General features: G+C 39.8%; 1 protein-coding gene across 4 annotated transcripts in view; it reads left to right on the forward strand.

Annotated features, from left to right (window-relative positions):
* DENND5A (DENN domain containing 5A) overlaps window positions 1-18,461 on the forward strand; it is a 62,577-nt gene that overhangs the window by 27,145 nt on the left and 16,971 nt on the right. For all 4 annotated transcript variants that reach the window (XM_066553010.1, XM_066553012.1, XM_066553011.1 and 1 more), the window contains 8 exons: window positions 105-292; window positions 8,867-9,184; window positions 10,478-10,693; window positions 11,613-11,847; window positions 12,281-12,431; window positions 13,059-13,152; window positions 16,149-16,280; window positions 17,822-17,974. In XM_066553010.1, the coding sequence (XP_066409107.1) occupies window positions 105-292; window positions 8,867-9,184; window positions 10,478-10,693; window positions 11,613-11,847; window positions 12,281-12,431; window positions 13,059-13,152; window positions 16,149-16,280; window positions 17,822-17,974 (1,487 nt within the window). The remainder of the gene's footprint in view (window positions 1-104; window positions 293-8,866; window positions 9,185-10,477; window positions 10,694-11,612; window positions 11,848-12,280; window positions 12,432-13,058; window positions 13,153-16,148; window positions 16,281-17,821; window positions 17,975-18,461) is intronic.

Genomic DNA, 18,461 nt, shown 5'->3' on the forward strand with positions numbered 1-18,461 from the left:
GGTTTTGTGGTTTCTGTTTTCAAGCAACTTCTCATTTCTTTAATTTAAATTGATTTACTTAAAAGTATTTGTGAAAAAAATTTAATTTTCTTGATGTTTTTCAGATTATCAGAGGCTGATGACAGTGGCAGAGACCATCACAGCACTAATGTTTCCATTTCAGTGGCAGCATGTGTATGTTCCTATCCTTCCAGCATCCCTCCTTCATTTTCTAGATGCTCCTGTCCCTTACCTCATGGGCTTGCACTCTAATGGACTGGATGATAGGTCTAAGCTGGAACTTCCTCAAGAGGTGAGAGGAGCTTGTCTTGATTGATTAAATACTGTCCATGACTATGAGGGAAGTCAGAAATGATCCAAAACACAAGTGCGAACTGTACCAGCCATTGCCAAGTTCTTGCTGGCTCTGATTTGGTATAGGTCTTTTTTCTTAGAGATGCTGACAAAAATTTGGTGAAAAAGATAAAGCCCTGCTTTTGAGATTGTCTGCTCTGATAGAATTCAACTGTAGTTTTACAGGAACTGATGTACTGGGGTTACAGAGAGACCATTTTTTTGCTGGAAAAATTACCCTTGTAATGCTGGGAAGTGCAGTGTGAATTCCCCAGCTGTGGCCAAAAGGTTGTGGTGGTGAGTGAGAAGAGCTCAGCTGGCATCAGCACTGGGCTGGTTCCTGCTGTGTTGGCTTAGGCTGGATTTCCCTGCCCTGGACTTCTCTCCTGGGGTTGGCTTGCATGGACCCAGCCTGCCAGATGTGTGCACAGAACCATTTCAGATTTTCTCCTGGAGTGCCAGCTTCAGTGTGCAGCAGAATGTCAGCGTGTCCCTGGGCCACTGCTGCTGGTTGGGATGCTGCTGAGGAGCCCTGGGAGCAGCAGCCCAGGTCAGGGAGAAGGAAATGCTCTGTACAGCTCCTGCAACTCCTCCTTGGGGCTGGCACTGCCTTCAGCCTGCCTAGAGATTGTCCTCATTTATTTGATCCCCCTGTTCAGTTCACAGCACTCCTTGGGGATGTGCCCAGAGAGTTTAAGGGCTGCTTGGGAGGATCAAGGCACTACCCAGGGCAGCAGAGGAAATGTCTGACCCCTGCTTACTTGTAGGTGTAACTTTTAAGGGGTGGAACTGTGTAAATCATGGGGAACACCCTACTTAGAGGCCCTGGTAGGATTCTCTGCCTTTTTCTCTGACTCTGGGTTTTCTTCTATTGCCATTTGCATTTCTGGGAAAGCAGAAGCGTGGCAGGCCCAGGGTTTTGTGGTGGTGGTGGTTTTTGTTTTCATTATCAGGCAGTGCTGCAGCATAGCTTGACACAAAAAAACCCTTCCCTTTTAGAAAAGCTGCGTGAAATTAAAGACAAGATATTTTTGTGAACCTCCAGTCTGGTCTCCATGCCAACATTGCTCTTTTTCTCAAATCCATATGCTGGTAGTTTTCATTTGTTTTTCCTGGCAAGTTTGAAGTAAAACTTTTTTTTTCAAACTGTATTTTTTTTCTATGAAAACTCAAGTGTTTAATCTCTTGATTTCTTCATTGTCTGGCTCTTTTTTTTATTTTCCACTGGCATAATTAATAACAGAATATTGTATGTTCTTGCCATGAAAACAACAGTCTATTGCTTTGGTTTACTATTTTTTCAGAATTTTGGCTGTACTGACAGGCCTAATTAATATGGTTAGTACACTTTTTAGAGAGAATAGCTGATGAAATAAAATGCATGTGTGGATATGCATGTTAATGTGCACCATGGATGTTTTCACTGTTGCTACAAGCTTCTAAAAGACTGTCCTCCTTTTGTAAAGAGCTTCCTCATTTTAAAATCACTGTAATACTTTCAACTAAATAAACATATTTTAATTTCAAATAGACATTTCAGTTATTTAAAAGATAAATAGTTTTTGGAAGGGATTTATCAGGTTATTTTGGAGGTTTAAAGTAAGGCAGGTAATCTATTTTTAGATGTTTGAAATGAAATCCAAGTACTATTAAAAAGTGATCTGACACCTCAATGTACATTTTGTTTTACAGGTAGCCTTTTATGTGAAGGTGGAGGAGTAGATTTTTGCTAGTATCTTACAGAGATGAGAATTGTCTGTGAGGGGAGGACTGACAAGGCAGAAAGCAGCAGCAACATGCCCATGTGGTGGAATTTGCTGTGAGACTTCCTTGTCCTTGTGAAGTTCCAGCTTTTCTCTTTCTTCTTTGAAGAGTGAGCTCTTAAAACTTTGTGCACAATGAGTTTGAGCTAGTCTGAGAAATCCCCTTGGTAGTCACTGCTGGGTAAGGTTTCTTGTGAGCTGTTGAATCCTTTGCATTGCAGGCTGGAGATGGAGCTGTGGCATAGAAATGGACTGGAGACTCCATTCTCTTAGGAAATACTAAAAAGTTATCCTGGACCAAGAGATTTGTTTATTCAAGGGGTTAAGTAGACTAGGAAGAACAGGAGCTCACTATTATTGAGGTTTTCATCCTAGGGAGTTTGCTTTAAAAAGCCCAGCTAACCAAGAAAGAAACCCAAACAAGCCCCCATAGAACAGCAAACAAAAACTGCCAAGGAACATGAATAATGTGTTGTTGTAGAACAGTAGAAGAGGACATATGGATTCCATTATTTGTACTTCAATAGAGACAAATTTATCATCACTATCAGAGGGGCTATTAATATATTTAGCATTGTTTATCTCTGAAGTTTGGAATGCATGTCAACCTTTATGAACTCATCAGGGTTATATGAGGAGCTCCTCTAGGCTCCTGATATCAGAATTTTCCTCACTTGTCACGAAGGGTATACAAAGAGCTGTTCTGTCTTGTAATTTATTCTGAGTTCTGCAAAAAAAATTTTTTTCTTTGTCTTGAAACTGCCTAAGCTGCATCTGTGTTCCTAATCTATTTATGTGGATGTGTGGGACAGCTGCTGTAAAAGAAAGCAATATCAGATTTAAGCAGGGGCCAGAGAGGTGAGCTTTGAGAGAAAATCTAGTTAGTGCTTCTCAGTTGAAGGGCATTGTGGAAGAAAATAATATTGCTGTCTAGCCCAGCATGGATACCTCAGTGTCACCATAGACTTCTTCATTGTGGTTTTATAATGAAGTTTTAAAAGGACTAGTTTGTCTTGCTCAAAGTGTTTTAGGCTAATAATGTGAGAATGCTGTGTGTCCCACGTCAGTTAGGTTTGGTTTGGTCTAAGTCTTGCACACATATGCCTTAAAGCTTGTTTTGATGGCAGCCTCCCATATTTGGGTCACATCTGGTGTTTCCAGGGGATGCTTTACCATGTGAGCATGGAAATCCAGCTGTATCCTAGAAGTTGATGCCTGTAGCAGATGATGATTAAAATCTCCAACAAAAAAGTTGTGTTAGTACAAAATTCAATTTTAGGTTATCCTTTGGGTACATCAGAGCAGTCCCTGATGGAGAATTCATTGAAGACCAGCAATGACCTGCAGAGCTGACTCTGTAGTCCAGTGAAACTAGGAAATGCTGGGGTTTGGTGTGAGTTGAGTTTCTTGTGGATGCCAGCAGCAGAATGCTTGTTCTCCCAGGTGCTGCTGCTTTGCTGAGGGCTCTGTGTGTGCAGGAGCATCCTTGTGGTTTCCCTGGCAGCTGCACCAGGGGCTTGTGAGGAACCCAGAAGGGAAGGGAGGGCATGGGAAAAGCTGTGCCAGAATGGGGTGCTGCAGATGTCAAAGGGGAAGGGAAGAACCTGTGGCTGTTTGAGGTGTTGCTGGCAGAAGTGTGCTTTGTTTATCACTGAAACTCATCAATAAAAGTGGTTTTAGCAGCTTCCTCACAGATCACAAACCTAGCAAGTACTGAACTAAGATTAGGTTTTTTGATGTGTGTTTGCATTTCCTTCTAAAGAAACTTCTGCAGTGCTACAGAAATACATTTTTAACAAGCAAGTTAAACCATTTCGTGCAGCAGGATTTTCATGTGTATCTCACCACTCTAATTTAGGAGAATGGTAGAAATTGAAATTATTTTCAGTGGAAATAAGCAATGCTGAGTTTCCAGCACTGGTGAAATCAAAGTAGTACCTCATTAAAAAGCCTATTTTTAATGAAGTGATCCCAAGGGTCTTGGGCAATAGCTTTTCCTGTCAGAAAAGTTGAAAGACTTGAAAACCTAAAATGCATTTTCTCTCCTAGTATAAGACAGATTATATATATTGTCAGTGTTTTTATTTCAGCCATTAAAAGGATGATTTAGTGCTAAACCTGAAGAAATTCTGTGGGTTTTTATTTTTATATGTTGTTTCAGAAGATAAGAAAGGTCTCCTGAAAAGCCTTTTTTCTTCTGATGCTAACACATTAGACCAAGATAATTATTGAAAGATCATCACTGCTCTGTATGCATTCTTAGGCTATGTGCTGCTGGTTTGATCCTTGATAATACTGCAAATTTCTTGGCAAGCCTCAGTTTTATATTTTCTTGTACTGCAGTGTGAGCAGCCACCTGAGGAGTTCCTGAAGGCTGCAGTGGCTTTGGGCTGTAAGCTGTTCTCACTCCCAAATTCTGGGCTGGCATGGAGGACAGCAGTGCTGACAATAAGTGCAGAAGGTGCCCACTGGCTTACAGGAGTGGCACATTATGGTGGCGTTCACAGGAGTCCCAGGATGAGGCAAGAGATGAGAATGTTGACTCCATGTTTTAGAAGGCTTGATTTATTATTTTATTGTATATATTATATTAAAACTATACTAAAAGAATAGAAGAAATGATTTCATCAGAAGGCCAGCTAAGAATAGAAAAGGAATGATAACAAAAGCTCTTGACTCTGAGAGTCCAAGCCAGCTGTGATTGGCCATTAATTAGAAACAACTCTATGAGACCAATCCCAGATGCACCTGTTGCATTCCACAGCAGCAGATAACCATTGTTTACATTTTGCTTCTGAGGCCTCTCAGCTTCTCAGGAGAAAAAGTCCTAAGGATTTTTCATAAAACATGTCTGTGACAGCCCAGGAGCATCCTGCAGATGGGAGGCCCTCTGGAGACCTTGCCCCAAGTCAGCCATGTGTGCACACAGCTGCACATCCATGTTCTCTGTGTGCTGGGGGCACTGGGGGGTGTTTGCAAGGTGAGGGCCAAATGCCCAAAGGTGATACAGGCTGGAGATCAGTGGGCTTCAGTCTCTCAGTGCTGTATTGGAGCAGAAGCTGAATAATTTCCTTCTGTGCCTTTGAGCAGAGCTGAAAGGAAGGATGAGAGCTTGATGCAGGCCCTGCTAGATCAGTGTGGGGCTTTGGCTCTTATGGTACCTCAGGTCAGACTAAAGAATTGCAGTTGTCTTTTGTTTTTGGGATGGATGGGTGTGCTCCAGACCCCATTAAGGCCATGGAAAGTGGTACTGTTGGCTTCAGGGAACCAGGCATTGGCACCAGGCACACAAACACTGATTTGCTTAGATTGACATTTCTAAGGTTTGTAAGGCTTTCACCTGGACACCCTGTTACTTGGAATGCCAAAAGTTTATGGGAAGGACAGGTTTTTAAGTTAGGATGTGACATCCTTGTTCCTTAGTGTAATGTCTCAGGAGAACCTTTTATGTAGATGATGTAATGTGTCCTCTCCTGTGACAGGCTGCTGTTGAACTGAAGTGATGTTTAACTGTTTTGGGGTTTCCTTTGATCAGAAAACTGATGTGTAAGCAAGAAATAAAAGAATATGACTGTTCTAGAGACCTGAAATACCAAGTACCTAACTTAAGGATCCTCTTTCAATTATATCTCTACTTACACATGTTGCCAAGTATCTTTTCTTTATATCATTTTAGTTTTGTGTGAGTAAAATAATAAACTGTATGCATGTAGAGAACTGTCAGCTATTTACAACCCCCTCAGCCATGCTGCCCCCACAGACAAAATAACTAAAGCCTTGTGGCCAAAGAACTCCTCTGTTTTTCTGCTTTGTGTACTTGCCCAGTTCCTAGCATGCAAAATGCTTTGGATGACCATGATTTCATAAATAATGAGTGCCTTGTAATTTTTCTTACTTTTTAAGCAGGGGAACCTTCTCTCCTTACTGTATTCCATTCTGTTGGATCTACAGTATGGCAGCATAGCGAGATTGACTGCTCTGGTGTCTGTCACTGATTTACTTCAGATTTCATTTTCACAGAAGAATACTGGTTTGGTACCTCTTGAAGGGCTTGTGCATGGAGATGTTTTTGCCATTTCTGTTCCCTGAGGAGCATGGCCTTTTCAGAAGTTTGTGTGCAATTCTTGAGGATGACCTCAGCTTCCCTGAGTTCAGAGAGGCTAAAGTCACCTATGGAATCTTTGCTTATGGATAGTCCTCTATCTTATGTGTTATTCAGCTGGCACTGGGTAACTACAGAGTGTCCCTGAAAATATTCTTTACATTCTATTTAGAGTATTGCTGCACACTGACTTTTTAAAAAATGCTTCCATATAGGCCAGTTTCTGGAAAATGTAATTACAAGCTGCATGATAAGCAATCATTGTTAGGAGCTCAGAGTATTTAAACTGTGTGTATTGCTCTTAGAGAGGAGCCCTGCAGAAGGGAAAATCACACATTGGAAGAATTAACCAGGTGTTAGCCCGGATATTTATAAGCAATTTTAGCAAACAATGAATTTGGCTTTTTCTTCCATTAGCAAGGAGTTTAATTTCAGTGTGAGGATTAGGATTTCTACATGGCTAAGGTTAATGTTTGATTTCTTTTTGGCCAAGTGCTTTGTGGCTACAACCAAGCTTATTAAGCAAGAGTGATGTTTTCTGCAGAATCTGATCCAAAAAGGAAGCAAAGTTGAATGGCATCAATTAAAGAAAGTTGTAAAAGGAAGTAATACAATTAAACTGGTTGAAGAGTTTCTTATTGAGTCTGTCTTGCCATTTTGCAGACTGCTTGAGGCAAATTCAATGCTTTTTGTTTCTCCCTCAGCACTGATTGGTAGGCATTGTGCCTGGTTTCAAAGCTTTATTTCTCTCCTGTCTTGAAATGCTTACAGTGTTTCTGACAAATACCAGCTGATTTGACTTCTGATTGTCACAGAACCATGGGTACAGTGGGAGCCTTGAAGCTCCTCAGTTAAGGTGCTTGCTTCAGATGCTGCCTTGGAGCAGTGCTGATATTAGGGGAATTTCAGCAATCACACCTGCCCTGCATAAAAACTTTCTAAGATGCACTAGAAACTGTTGGAGAATCAATGTGTTAATTCTCTTTATTGACCTTGGATTCCTTTGCAACACCTAATTAAATTTGTGATTTAATTTCCAGTAAAGGATCTATACAAGAGATATCAAATTGTTTCATATGCTTTCCTTTGAGCATAAGAAATCAATCTTCATATTGAAGGGTTAGAACATTAGGAAATAGAGATCTGGATTTATGCTTTCCTTTGTAACTATAGGTCATATTGTAGCAGGGCATGAACTGGACTAGCTCTGTACAAGCTAGTGTAATATGTCCAGTGGAATTCTGCTTTAAGAATTCTTTTTCAGTTTAAATGTTGAAGCTCAATAAGATATTTGTGTTTTAAGGAGAGTTGACACCCTCTGTTCTATAGAAACCTGTCACAAGTACTAAATGTATATTTTCATAAGTTTACTTCAAGGAACAGGTCTTGTCAGGCACAGCTTATTCTAGTCTACCTATGGTCAGTCCCACAGAAATTCTTACCAGAACTCCTTGTAGCTCTGATTTCTGGGATCATTCACCATTCATTCCATGTGAGGTTGATATCTTCTAATTATTTATTTCCAATTAAATTGTGCTGGTGCTTCCATCCTCCTGCACTTACTGAATCACAGGGAGTAGCTGGAGATATGTCAGTTCTCATAGACCTGAAAAGTGTTGTTGCTGCCAAGCTGTAGTGAGGCCTGAATTCAGGGATGGCTCCTAGAATGATGCCATGCAGTTAGGTTGGAAGTACCCCCCAATCTGAGTGAAATATTTTGTATGGTGAAGGTTAAACAGAACAGAGACAGTCCATGATGATTCTGCAGTGAAGAGAAACTGAAATGCTTCCACAGAAGAACAAAGTTACTTCTCTATTCTTAACTTTCCAGGCAGGTTTCACACATGACTGGGGTTCTTGCTCTGATGTGTGTAGTTATGTAATGTCTTGAACCCATTTGATTTTGCAATGCAGAAGCCAAAAGGGGAACCTCCCTCCTTGCCAAATAAGAGTGAGGTAAACCTTGAAAGATGCAAAGCTTCTTTTGTTCTTGCTGTGGAAGCCACATAGGTGGTTTTTCTTTTTTTTTCTTTTTGTTTTCCTCACCTTGGTGTTTTTTGGTGGTAAATGAGTTGGAGATTGGAACAGAAATACAGAATGGAAACTAGTTCATTTCATTTTTCCCCTTGGAAACAAACTTGCTTATTCAAACAATTGCCTTAGTTCAGGCAATTGCCTTTTGTTCCTTACAGAAAAAGAGAAGATAACTTCATTGCACTTCTGCAGTATCAGCACACCTTTTAGATTGAAATTTGCTAAATCTTTTAGAGAAATGCACTGATAAGCTAAACAACAGGCAGTCCCCTGCTTACATACAAACATGTATATAATAGAATTGCATCTATCCTGTACTTGAAATTTAGCTGTACATGTATGAAAAATCACACATTTGTACCTAATTTATGTTATAATCTATTTTGTACATAGTAAATGTCTGTAAAATTAGTCTTCTTTCTCAGTTACCTCCTTAAAAGACCTGGAAATGTAAGTCTTGTGTTACATTCTTCAAAGCCAACCAACCAGTTTAATTATTGTTGTGGCAACTCTGTTTTACAAAATAACCAAACAAATGCAAATGTATTTGAATCTTTAAATAAGCACAAATGCCAAAGATTAATAATGTGCTTAGTGATGCTGTAATGGTGTCCTGTTCTAAATTAAATCCCAGGCTAACCTGTGCTTTGTGGATGTGGACAACCATTTCATTGAGCTGCCAGAAGATCTACCCCAGTTTCCAAATAAACTTGAGTTCATTCAGGAGATTTCAGAGATTCTGATGGCTTTTGGAATTCCACCTGAGGGAAACCTGCACTGCAGTGAAAGTGCCTCCAAGATGAAGAGCCTCAGAGCATGTGACCTGGTTTCTGATAAAAGAAATGGCAACATAGCAGGATCACCTCTGAATTCCTATGAGCTGCTAAAGGAAAATGAGACTATTGCAAGACTCCAAGCACTTGTTAAAAGAACAGGTGTGAGTCTGGAAAAGGTAAGATATGAAATGAGCTGTACTTTCTCTGGTCCTGCAGTGGCAGATGGGCTGAAGTCATGGTCCAAAGATGCTGTGTGTCTGTCTTCACTAGAAGGAACTTTCTGTTCCTTCATGTTCTCAAACCTTGTGAGCACCTGTAGAGACAGGGACAAGCTTAGGGGAGGAAGGGAACAGGATTTAACCCTGCAGCATCTGGGAAAATCTTTGCAATCCACCAAGTGTTTCTTACCAAGATAATGTGTTTAAAAATCACACTTTGCCTTTTTTATTCTTGGTTTTAAGATTTATTCTATGTTGGCGCCACTATTTAATGAATTAAGTGCTAAAATTGGCATCTAGATAATGCTGAAGTTTGCATCCAGTCTTGGTTTCTATAGATACCTTATACATTCTGTCTAGAATATATATTATTTTGCTTATATATAATATATTGGCCATGAGGTTACTGTGATGCTTTTTTTGGTTAATGTTGTAGAGTTTATGAGTGTCTGATTCCCATCAAGTGGACATGCACTTGGTGATCCTGATTGGATTTTTTGAGTGATTAGAATTGTGAAACAAAAACCAAAACACACCCCTTTGTGCAAAAAATATACTACCTGAAAGACCTGGGAGCTTTTTTAGCTTTTGTGAATGGAATGAAGACTTTCATTGTTGGTGATTTTTTTTCGCCCCTATGAATTGAATATCTTAATTTTATTGTTTTTTTGATAAATTTTAGCCCACATCTTAACTGAAAATGCCTTTTCTTTTCTTAAAGATTACTCTGAGTTGTGCAGTGGGGAATTGTGATTTACACTGCTAAGGGCTTAGGCTACAGACAATTGGGTGCTAGCCATGCTTCTTATTACTGTGCATTTCTGACTTCATTGGAAAGCTGGTATGTGTTTAGCAGCTCTACACCTGGAGCTCTTTGACACCAGATATAGATTTGCCTAATGTGCAAGTTTTTAGGGGTAGTAAGCACCTCTGAGAAGCTTATGCAGGTGATTGAAGGGTAAGAGAAAGGTAAGTCTGTGGACATGTATATGGTTGTTATTTATGCTTTTTAAATTTAAAACATATCCAGTGCAGATGGTACTAAAGTAAGTTTTGGTTTATTATGAGAAATTTTCTAGGCAAAGGTTTCTGTCTGCATTTTTTTGATTTTGCTCTTTACAGTAATTATTTTTCTTTATTGAAATGTTGACTTGAAGAGTAGCAACTGAATGACAGATGAAAATCTTGTATGCCTGGAATACCTGACAAAGCATCAATACAAATTATTTGTGTTTTTCCTTACTTTTTCAGCTGGAGGTACGAGAAGAGACCAGTAGCAAAAAGGATCTTAAAATCCAGTGTGATGAAGAAGAATTCAAGATTTACCAGCTGAACATTCAGATTCGGGAAGTTTTTGCCAACCGCTTCACACAAATGTTTGCAGATTATGAAGTGTTTGTCATTCAGCCCAGTCAGGACAAGGAATCCTGGTTTACAAACAGAGAACAGATGCAAAACTTTGATAAAGTAAGTTGTAATAAACAGGTACATTGATGTAAGAGGTAAAACAGTATTCAAACTTAAGGCTTTGTGTATTGGGCCATCAAATGGAAAACTGTACTGTAAAAATGGTAATTTCTTCTTTAAATTTCAGTGTTCCCAAAAAAGTCACATCTTAGGTATGTGGAAAAGTATTTACCAATAAAGACTTAGAGAGCTAAAGATACTCTTTTAAGGATACTGTATTAAAATGCAGCTTGCCCTAGGAAAAATAGCTTAGAAAGCCTGACTTCAGGGCTAACCTCCTCATTAAGATTAAATATTACAAGTGGAAACTGTTTGATTTTTAACCAGAGGAATTGCCAAATATGTTAATGAATTAAGTCATGACCCCAAATAATGGTTATGTACATGTGTACCAAAAGTATTCCTAACTCTTTTGTAGAGAAACATAAGACCCATCAATTTTTTCATCAAATTTTTGCTCTGTTGTCTTTGCTGGAGATATTTGTCAGCAGGAGAGCTCACATGGGTGAAGACTGTTGCAGCACTATCTGCTAAAATATTCATGTGATTCCCCCCAAGTTGTATGAAAATATTCCCATTGATTTCACAAGCTGTGAGCCCAGCCAGAAGTACCAAATATGCACACCTGCAGTACTGATGGCGTGGTTTGCTGGCATCCTGTTGAAATTTTTAGGAGATGAAGGAAATGCTAAAATAAGAGTGTACCAATTATTGTCCTATACAGTAGGTGATTGTCCTGACGCTGAAAATTTCATACAGACTGCCTGTTTTGGGGATAGAATTGATGTGTACAATAAACCCAGGCTTTAAGTGGCACCAAAGCACTCTCATACATCCTTGATCAGAAAAATTGGTCCTTCTGGTGGATGTGTCTCCCTTTGCAGACTCCCAAACACTCTTATCTCTTCCTGTCTCTTAGGCTTCTTTCTTGTCCGACCAGCCTGAACCTTACTTGCCTTTCCTCTCGAGATTCCTGGAGACCCAAATGTTTGCATCCTTCATTGACAATAAGATTATGTGCCATGATGAAGATGACAAAGACCCTGTTTTGAGAGTTTTTGATTCCAGGGTGGATAAAATCAGGCTGCTGAACGTCAGGACACCGACTCTGCGCACATCTATGTATCAGAAATGCACAACCATTGATGAGGCTGGTAAGGGCCATGAGGCACTTGCTTGACAATTTGTGCAACTGGTCAGTGCTGGTTGTTGGAGACATTAGATTAAGTAATGATTCATGCTTTGAAATCTCAAAAAAAAACAGACCAAAATAGCAGAGATGTAAAGCTTAAACGGGGGACTAAACATTTTCTGTGATGTTGAGATGTGAAATAAAGTAGAACTCAGATGTTTTCCTGCATGCTTTGTGTGTGAAAGATGTCTGAGCTTAAGAAGATAAACATTTTTCTCCTTTTGGTGGCATTCTTTGATGTCAGAAACACTCTTGTACTAATGTCCCTGTTGAAATCAGTAAGCAACTTCCACCTCTTTCTTTAATTTGACATCTGCTTTTAATTGAAGATATGTGATTGTAGATACATGTCTGAATAAAGCACCTTAACAAATTTAACCTTCTTACTATTTCAGAGAAATCTATTGAATTAAGGCTGGCAAAAATAGATCACACTGCAGTTCACCCACACTTGCTGGACATGAAAATTGGACAAGGGAAATATGAGCTTGGATTTTTTCCTAAGCTTCAGTCTGATGTTTTATCCACTGGCCCAGCAAGCAACAAGTGAGTAAGCTAAGGCAACAGGTGCTGAATCTTGGCAAGATCTATAGAACAGCACTAAAGCAGAGATCTTAGAAAGCAAAGTCTGTTTTAGGGTTGTTTTTTTCAAGTGGGAGCAGATCAGATGATGTGGGGTGGGGTTTTTGCTATGTCTGGTTTCTTTTTTTTTGGTTATTTTTGTTTTTTAAGTATGGATTTCTTGAAGCAAATTTACTGAAAAAAGCTCTCTTATGTTTGAGATGATCTTTTGTGTACTTGGAGTTACTTGCAATTATTGTCAGTATAAAAGCAGATCCCCTTATTTGATCTTATGTAGGAACTAGCAAACATTTTAGGATATTTTCTTATAAAGACCTTGAAGGGGGAGGGGCAATGCTTAAATTGTGCTTGGAATTGTGACCAAAAAAAGGAAAAATACAGAGCACATGTATGTGATTGAATATTCTAAACCATTTTGGTTGCCCAATATTCCAGAGACTCTGTGTGTGTTTGCAGCTGCGCTTTGGCTGATGTAACTGATGTCAGCATGTTCACAATGTGTAGAGTGCATAGAATAAAGTGGAAACCTCTGATTGCCTCTGCCCTTGCCCTGCCTCCTGACACTTGGCTGATGTTGTTCCCCACGTGTAGGTGGACAAAGAGGAATGCTCCTGCTCAGTGGAGGCGCAAGGACAGGCAGAAGCAGCACACGGAGCACCTGCGTCTGGACAATGACCAGAGAGAGGTGAAAATTGCTCAGCTCTAGAGATGTGATTTTTTTTTTTTCTTTCCTAATGGCCTGAGAAATGCTCTGCAACCTTTATGAAATGTCTAGACAGTTACTTGCAGCTCTTGTCTGCTCTCCCTTAAGTGTATTTAATACAAATGAAGTAACAGACCAAAAATACTTAATTTTCTTATTATAAAAGTTATGTCATTTTTGCCCCTTCTCAGGACAAAATTATTTCATCCCACATATAGGAGAGTTCTCTGAATATATAATCACAGGATTTCAAGTTGTTCTGTTGTGTTTTTTTGTCTTTTAAAGGGGATGAGAGGGAAGAGGGTAATTAATAGTTTTCTCCATCTCTTTCCCATCTCTGAATAACTTAGTGACCCTATGTTTCTTTTGTGTTTGTGTATTTGATGGAAGAAAGATAACCACCTCTAGAGAGGGATTAATTTCATCCTAAAATCAGGAGCATTGCCTTTTGGCCTAAGTGTCTTCTGTAAGCCATAATAAAAGTATTGAGGTGACAGAGTGAGAGACAACCTCATTGCTAAGGTGAGAGTGTGAAGCCCACCCAGACTGTCACGTTTGTGGCTGCCTGTTTTTGCACAGTGCAGTCTGATGCTGATTTACCCACCTTCTGAACTGATGAACATCTCTCACCACTGCTTCTACAGCTGACACAGTTTTTCTTTGTGGTGAAGTGGTTTTGAAAGATCTGGGTGAAGTGAACTAATTACAGTACAGTTTCTGATTCATATGGTACAGACTGCAAACTGTTATACCAGGTGTTGATTTATGGGTAATTCCAAGAATAGACTGGCTCAAAATATTAGAAGTTTTTTTTGGTTTACTAACCCCAGAGTTTTGCTTTTGTTTCTGTGTTGTTCATTGAAAACAATATTCTCTTGCCTTGGTAAATATCCTTAGAAAAGCTTATGTTTGAATTTTAGTAGTCTTATGTCTGCTAGGATAGTGTTTTGAAATTCAAGTGTGTTTGTTCAGTTCATCCTTTTATGGTAGTGATGGATTTAATTGTCTTCCTAGTGTACTCAGTTCCGGAATTTACTTACTGGTTTGTTAAAATTTTGTTGAATTATAGTGTCATCTCTGTCATCCATAACCATGTAACAGAAAAATGTCTGCATAATAAAAAACCTCTACGAGTAGTTTCTGGCTTTGGCATGTTCCATATGCTCAGCTAACTCTCAAGTGCTTTTTATTAGATGTACCAGAAATGAATAGTAGTTGATTTCTAACCTCATTACTGTGCTAAACAACACAATTGTTAAAGCATGTAAACTTCTGAGCTAATTACAAAGGCAAAAATCTACCTCTGGTCTCTGGGGTGTTTTGTTTGTTTTGTTTTTTAACTGATTCCTCACAAGTTCATTTCCTATAGGAGTTACTCTGTTGCAAAAGGCAAAAAATATCTGAGGAATACTTTGAAATGCATGCTCAGCTGGGGGTACCGAGTGCCAGTGGTAATGGTGCTGCTGTTTTAGGGGTTTGTGCTGTACCTCTTGGATGACATAATGGTGCTTGAACATGGACCCCTTCTCTGGGTGACCCTCAGACTTGCACAGTAAATTTGAGTGTGGGGAGGGAGCTCTTCTGAGATGAGCACTGGGGGTCAGGCTGAGCAGGAGGTGTCAAACTGCAGCTTTGGGAGTTTTAAACTAATTGAAGCTTTGTGGCAGCCAACAAAAATCTGTGCAATGGAGACTTTTTACTTGCAAACATTTGTGCCCAGTGGAGGGCAGAGTTTACACCAATCCACTGATTTAACACCATCTTTTCTTTTTTCCTTTCAGATTCATTACTTACGAATTTATGTTTATGTTGAATGCTTGGGAGTTCTGCATTGTATTTTGTCTTCACTCTTTTCCTTTTCTGTTTTGCATGCTTGCTTTTATTACTTCATATGTCTTACCACTTTCACTTTACATCTGCTTGGCTTTTTGCTACCAACTTATCCTGCCAGCACCTGGACTTTTCCATGTCAGAGCTTCAGTTGCAGTTATGTTTAGACTGGGACCAGCATGATTGGCCCTTCATGCCCTCTATAAAATCTGTGTCAGAGCATTATCTGGTATGTCCAATGCACAATATGACTGTAATCATAGTTCTGGATAAAGATGCATAATTTAATGTGTACATCATAGCTCGTTAGTGCAAGGCCAGTGGAGAAAATGGGTTTTCCCTCTTTGTTGTCAGTGAATAGATTTGTCAAACACATTTGAGTTGATCATTATTTCAATGTAAGCTAGAGAGATTTCCTTTTAATTTGACATATGTACTAATCCTGAGTATTCCATCAGTGCCTGTACAGGACTTTGTCACTAATACTCATTTAGCTGTGCCCCAACCAGCCTGTGATCCAAAAGGTTGTCATATATGTCCAAAATATTTATCATATCACTCTTGTCTCTGGGGTGAAAACAAAAGCAACTCCTTGATGGCAGTAATAGGAGCAGAAGAGCACTTTTGAGTAGAGTGGGTTCAGGAAATGATTTTCCTCAAAAATGCAGCTGGTTCACAGCTGAGAGATGTTGTTATCATTTGCATTTTGCAGCTGCTTCCTGAAAGAGCAAAGTTTTCTTGCAGTCCTCATGTAGACCAGTCTGCCACTTTAATACTCTTGGTCTAGGTAGTTTTTGCAAATTTTCATTTAAATGAAACAGATAAAAAGTTGACAGTGGTGCAGGGAGTAGTTGAATCTCTATGCATCTTGAATATCCTTGACAGTTTGTATTGTGTTTTGTAATTCAGCAATGTGTGTTCTAATACTGTGTAGCCAATATAAATGGGGATTTGACCTCTGGTGAAACAGCAGTTTTAAGTGTCTCAGCCCTTAATAATGCTGGATAAAAAATGGGCCTTTTCTGAAAGAGGAGATACTTTCCTCCTCACTCCAGAGGTGTGGGTTATAAAAATAAATTTACCTTTTTCTCTTAGCCAAGTAGTCTCACTTGCACTTTTGTCTGTGTCCATTTTCTCTCCCAATGCAGAAATACATCCAGGAAGCCAGGAACCTGGGCAGCACCATCCGGCAGCCCAAGCTCTCTAACCTCTCTCCTTCAGTAATTGCACAAACAAACTGGAAGTTTGTAGAAGGCTTGTTGAAGGAATGCAGAAATAAGGTAATACAGAGAATAATCCTGCTCTCCTGCACCTCATATCCTGCACCTCATTATCCATCCTTTCTGGACCATTTTGTATCCAGCATGTTTGAACCCCCCCCACTTTTCTGCCATCTGTTTCTGCTTTATCCCTGTAAGGATTTTTGCATGGTGGTGAGAAATTAATGAAGAGATAATGTATTCAGAAATTCTGCAAGGAGCAGAGACTTTATCAAGTAGATTTATGATAGAGATTGAATATTCTGAAGGGTCTTTACCATCCTGCTGCCCAAGTCTATATTAGCACATTTCAGTTATAACTAATGAGACAGTACAATTTCAACAGGAGTGAATAGTCCAAAAGAGAGGCTTGTGGGGAAAATACAGCAGCTTTTCTCATAACTGCATTTCTGAGGTGTATGCTTTTAAGCACTTAACAAAGAAATTTGGCATTAATTTGTAGACATGCTTCACCAGTACATATTTGACAACATATTAATCTGAAGCAAATGTTAATGTTTATAAAAATACAGCAGAGAGAATAATTATGAAATAGACACATTCTTGCCTAAAGTTAGTGGGGGTACTACAGTAATTATATAGAACTTTTCATAAAACTCTATTTAATATGTGCATCTTCTTCTGATTTCACTTTATGGAACTGTCCAAATAATCCCCATCCCTTAATAGAGGCACAAGAGATGGTGAAAGTTTTTGAAGGTGGACTTGGCTCTGTGACCCTGAGAAATTGCCAGAGGGAGTGAGGGGCAGAAGCAGCCAGGGACTAACTTGGACTTGTTAATCTCCAGCAAGGCTGTGCAGAGGTGCTTAAGGGAGTATTCCTCATTTAAAAGCGAGTCCAGAATAGGAACAAAGATGAAAACGTGCAAGAGACGAGTGGAACTGCTTCCCTTACCATTTTTTCCTCCAGTTGGCTGTATGATGAATATATATATTGTGACTGGGAGACTGTACTTGAGAAGCTGGTGAAAGTTTTGGTGGGCAGTATGGAATTGTGCACAGTTTAGGAGAATGTGGCTCATGGGGAAGCTCAGGAGGTGCACTCCAGAATGGGTTTGGTTTAATCCAAATGCCCTTCTGGCAGAGCAGCATCTCCCAGGAATGAAATACCTGTGCTACTTGGAAACACTTGGGTGCATTCACCTCCCCTGGGAGGAGGGGGACAAAGTGTGCTGCTCTTGGGGAGTGCATCCAGTAGTCACCAAAGTACCCACGATCTGTTTTGTGGCCTTGCTGCTGAGAATCCAGCTTGTTAATGTGTGACCTGCTGTTCCCTTTGCTGGGGTCACTCTGTGGAGAATGATGTGCCCATTTGCAAAACCTTTTTTAGAAAAACACAAGATGAGCACTGCTGCTGTCCTGGCTTGAAAACCAGGGATAAAAGAAAGGCAGGTCTGCACTAGTGCCAGAAATACATATATACAGCCAGTTATTCTGCCAAAACTTTATCATGTGCTTCCTTATTGGTCATTTTAAACGTGTAAGTGATCTTGGAAGTTCCTCGGAGAGATTTACCTCTCTTTTACCTTGTCCCTTTTGAGACTAAGAGGATGTTGGTTGAGAAGATGGGTCGAGAAGCTGTGGAGCTTGGTCATGGTGAAGTGAATATCACAGGAGTGGAAGAGAACACCCTGATAGCCAGTCTGTGTGACCTCTTGGAGAGAATATGGAGTCACGGTCTGCAAGTCAAACAGGTGAGGAATAAATATTCCTGTACATTGCAGAGCACACTTGCCTGAAGCTGTGGTATGCTGTTCCTCTCTCTGCTTTCAGAGAACACCTATAGTGTGTATGTAGATGTGTTAAAAGACTTGTGTGTCCTGCAGTCTTTTTTTATGTTCCTACCCCCTGTGTGTCTCCATGTTGTGGGACATGTGTAAGTGCACTTGCAGACGTGTTCCAAGATGACTTCTCAGAGGACTCTCCATTTAACCTGGGGTTTTCATTTGGTTTGGTGGGTTTTGGTAGTTTCCTTTTAATAGGATGGTAAAAAAAACTCCAACTATTGCTGTGTTCTTAATGTTTTTGTGAATGAAGTTGCATAGGCTACAAGGCAGCCTATCCTGAAGGTGCTCTCAGTGGGATGGGGGAATTGTTTTCCTGAAGGATAATTTAGTACTTCAAAGTAACAGTCTTGCTATTTTCATTCTTCCTGGGGGCTGTAGGGGTACTTAAATTATG

Source organism: Molothrus aeneus, chromosome 6 (genome assembly GCF_037042795.1).
Source record: "Molothrus aeneus isolate 106 chromosome 6, BPBGC_Maene_1.0, whole genome shotgun sequence".
NCBI lineage: Eukaryota > Metazoa > Chordata > Aves > Passeriformes > Icteridae > Molothrus > Molothrus aeneus.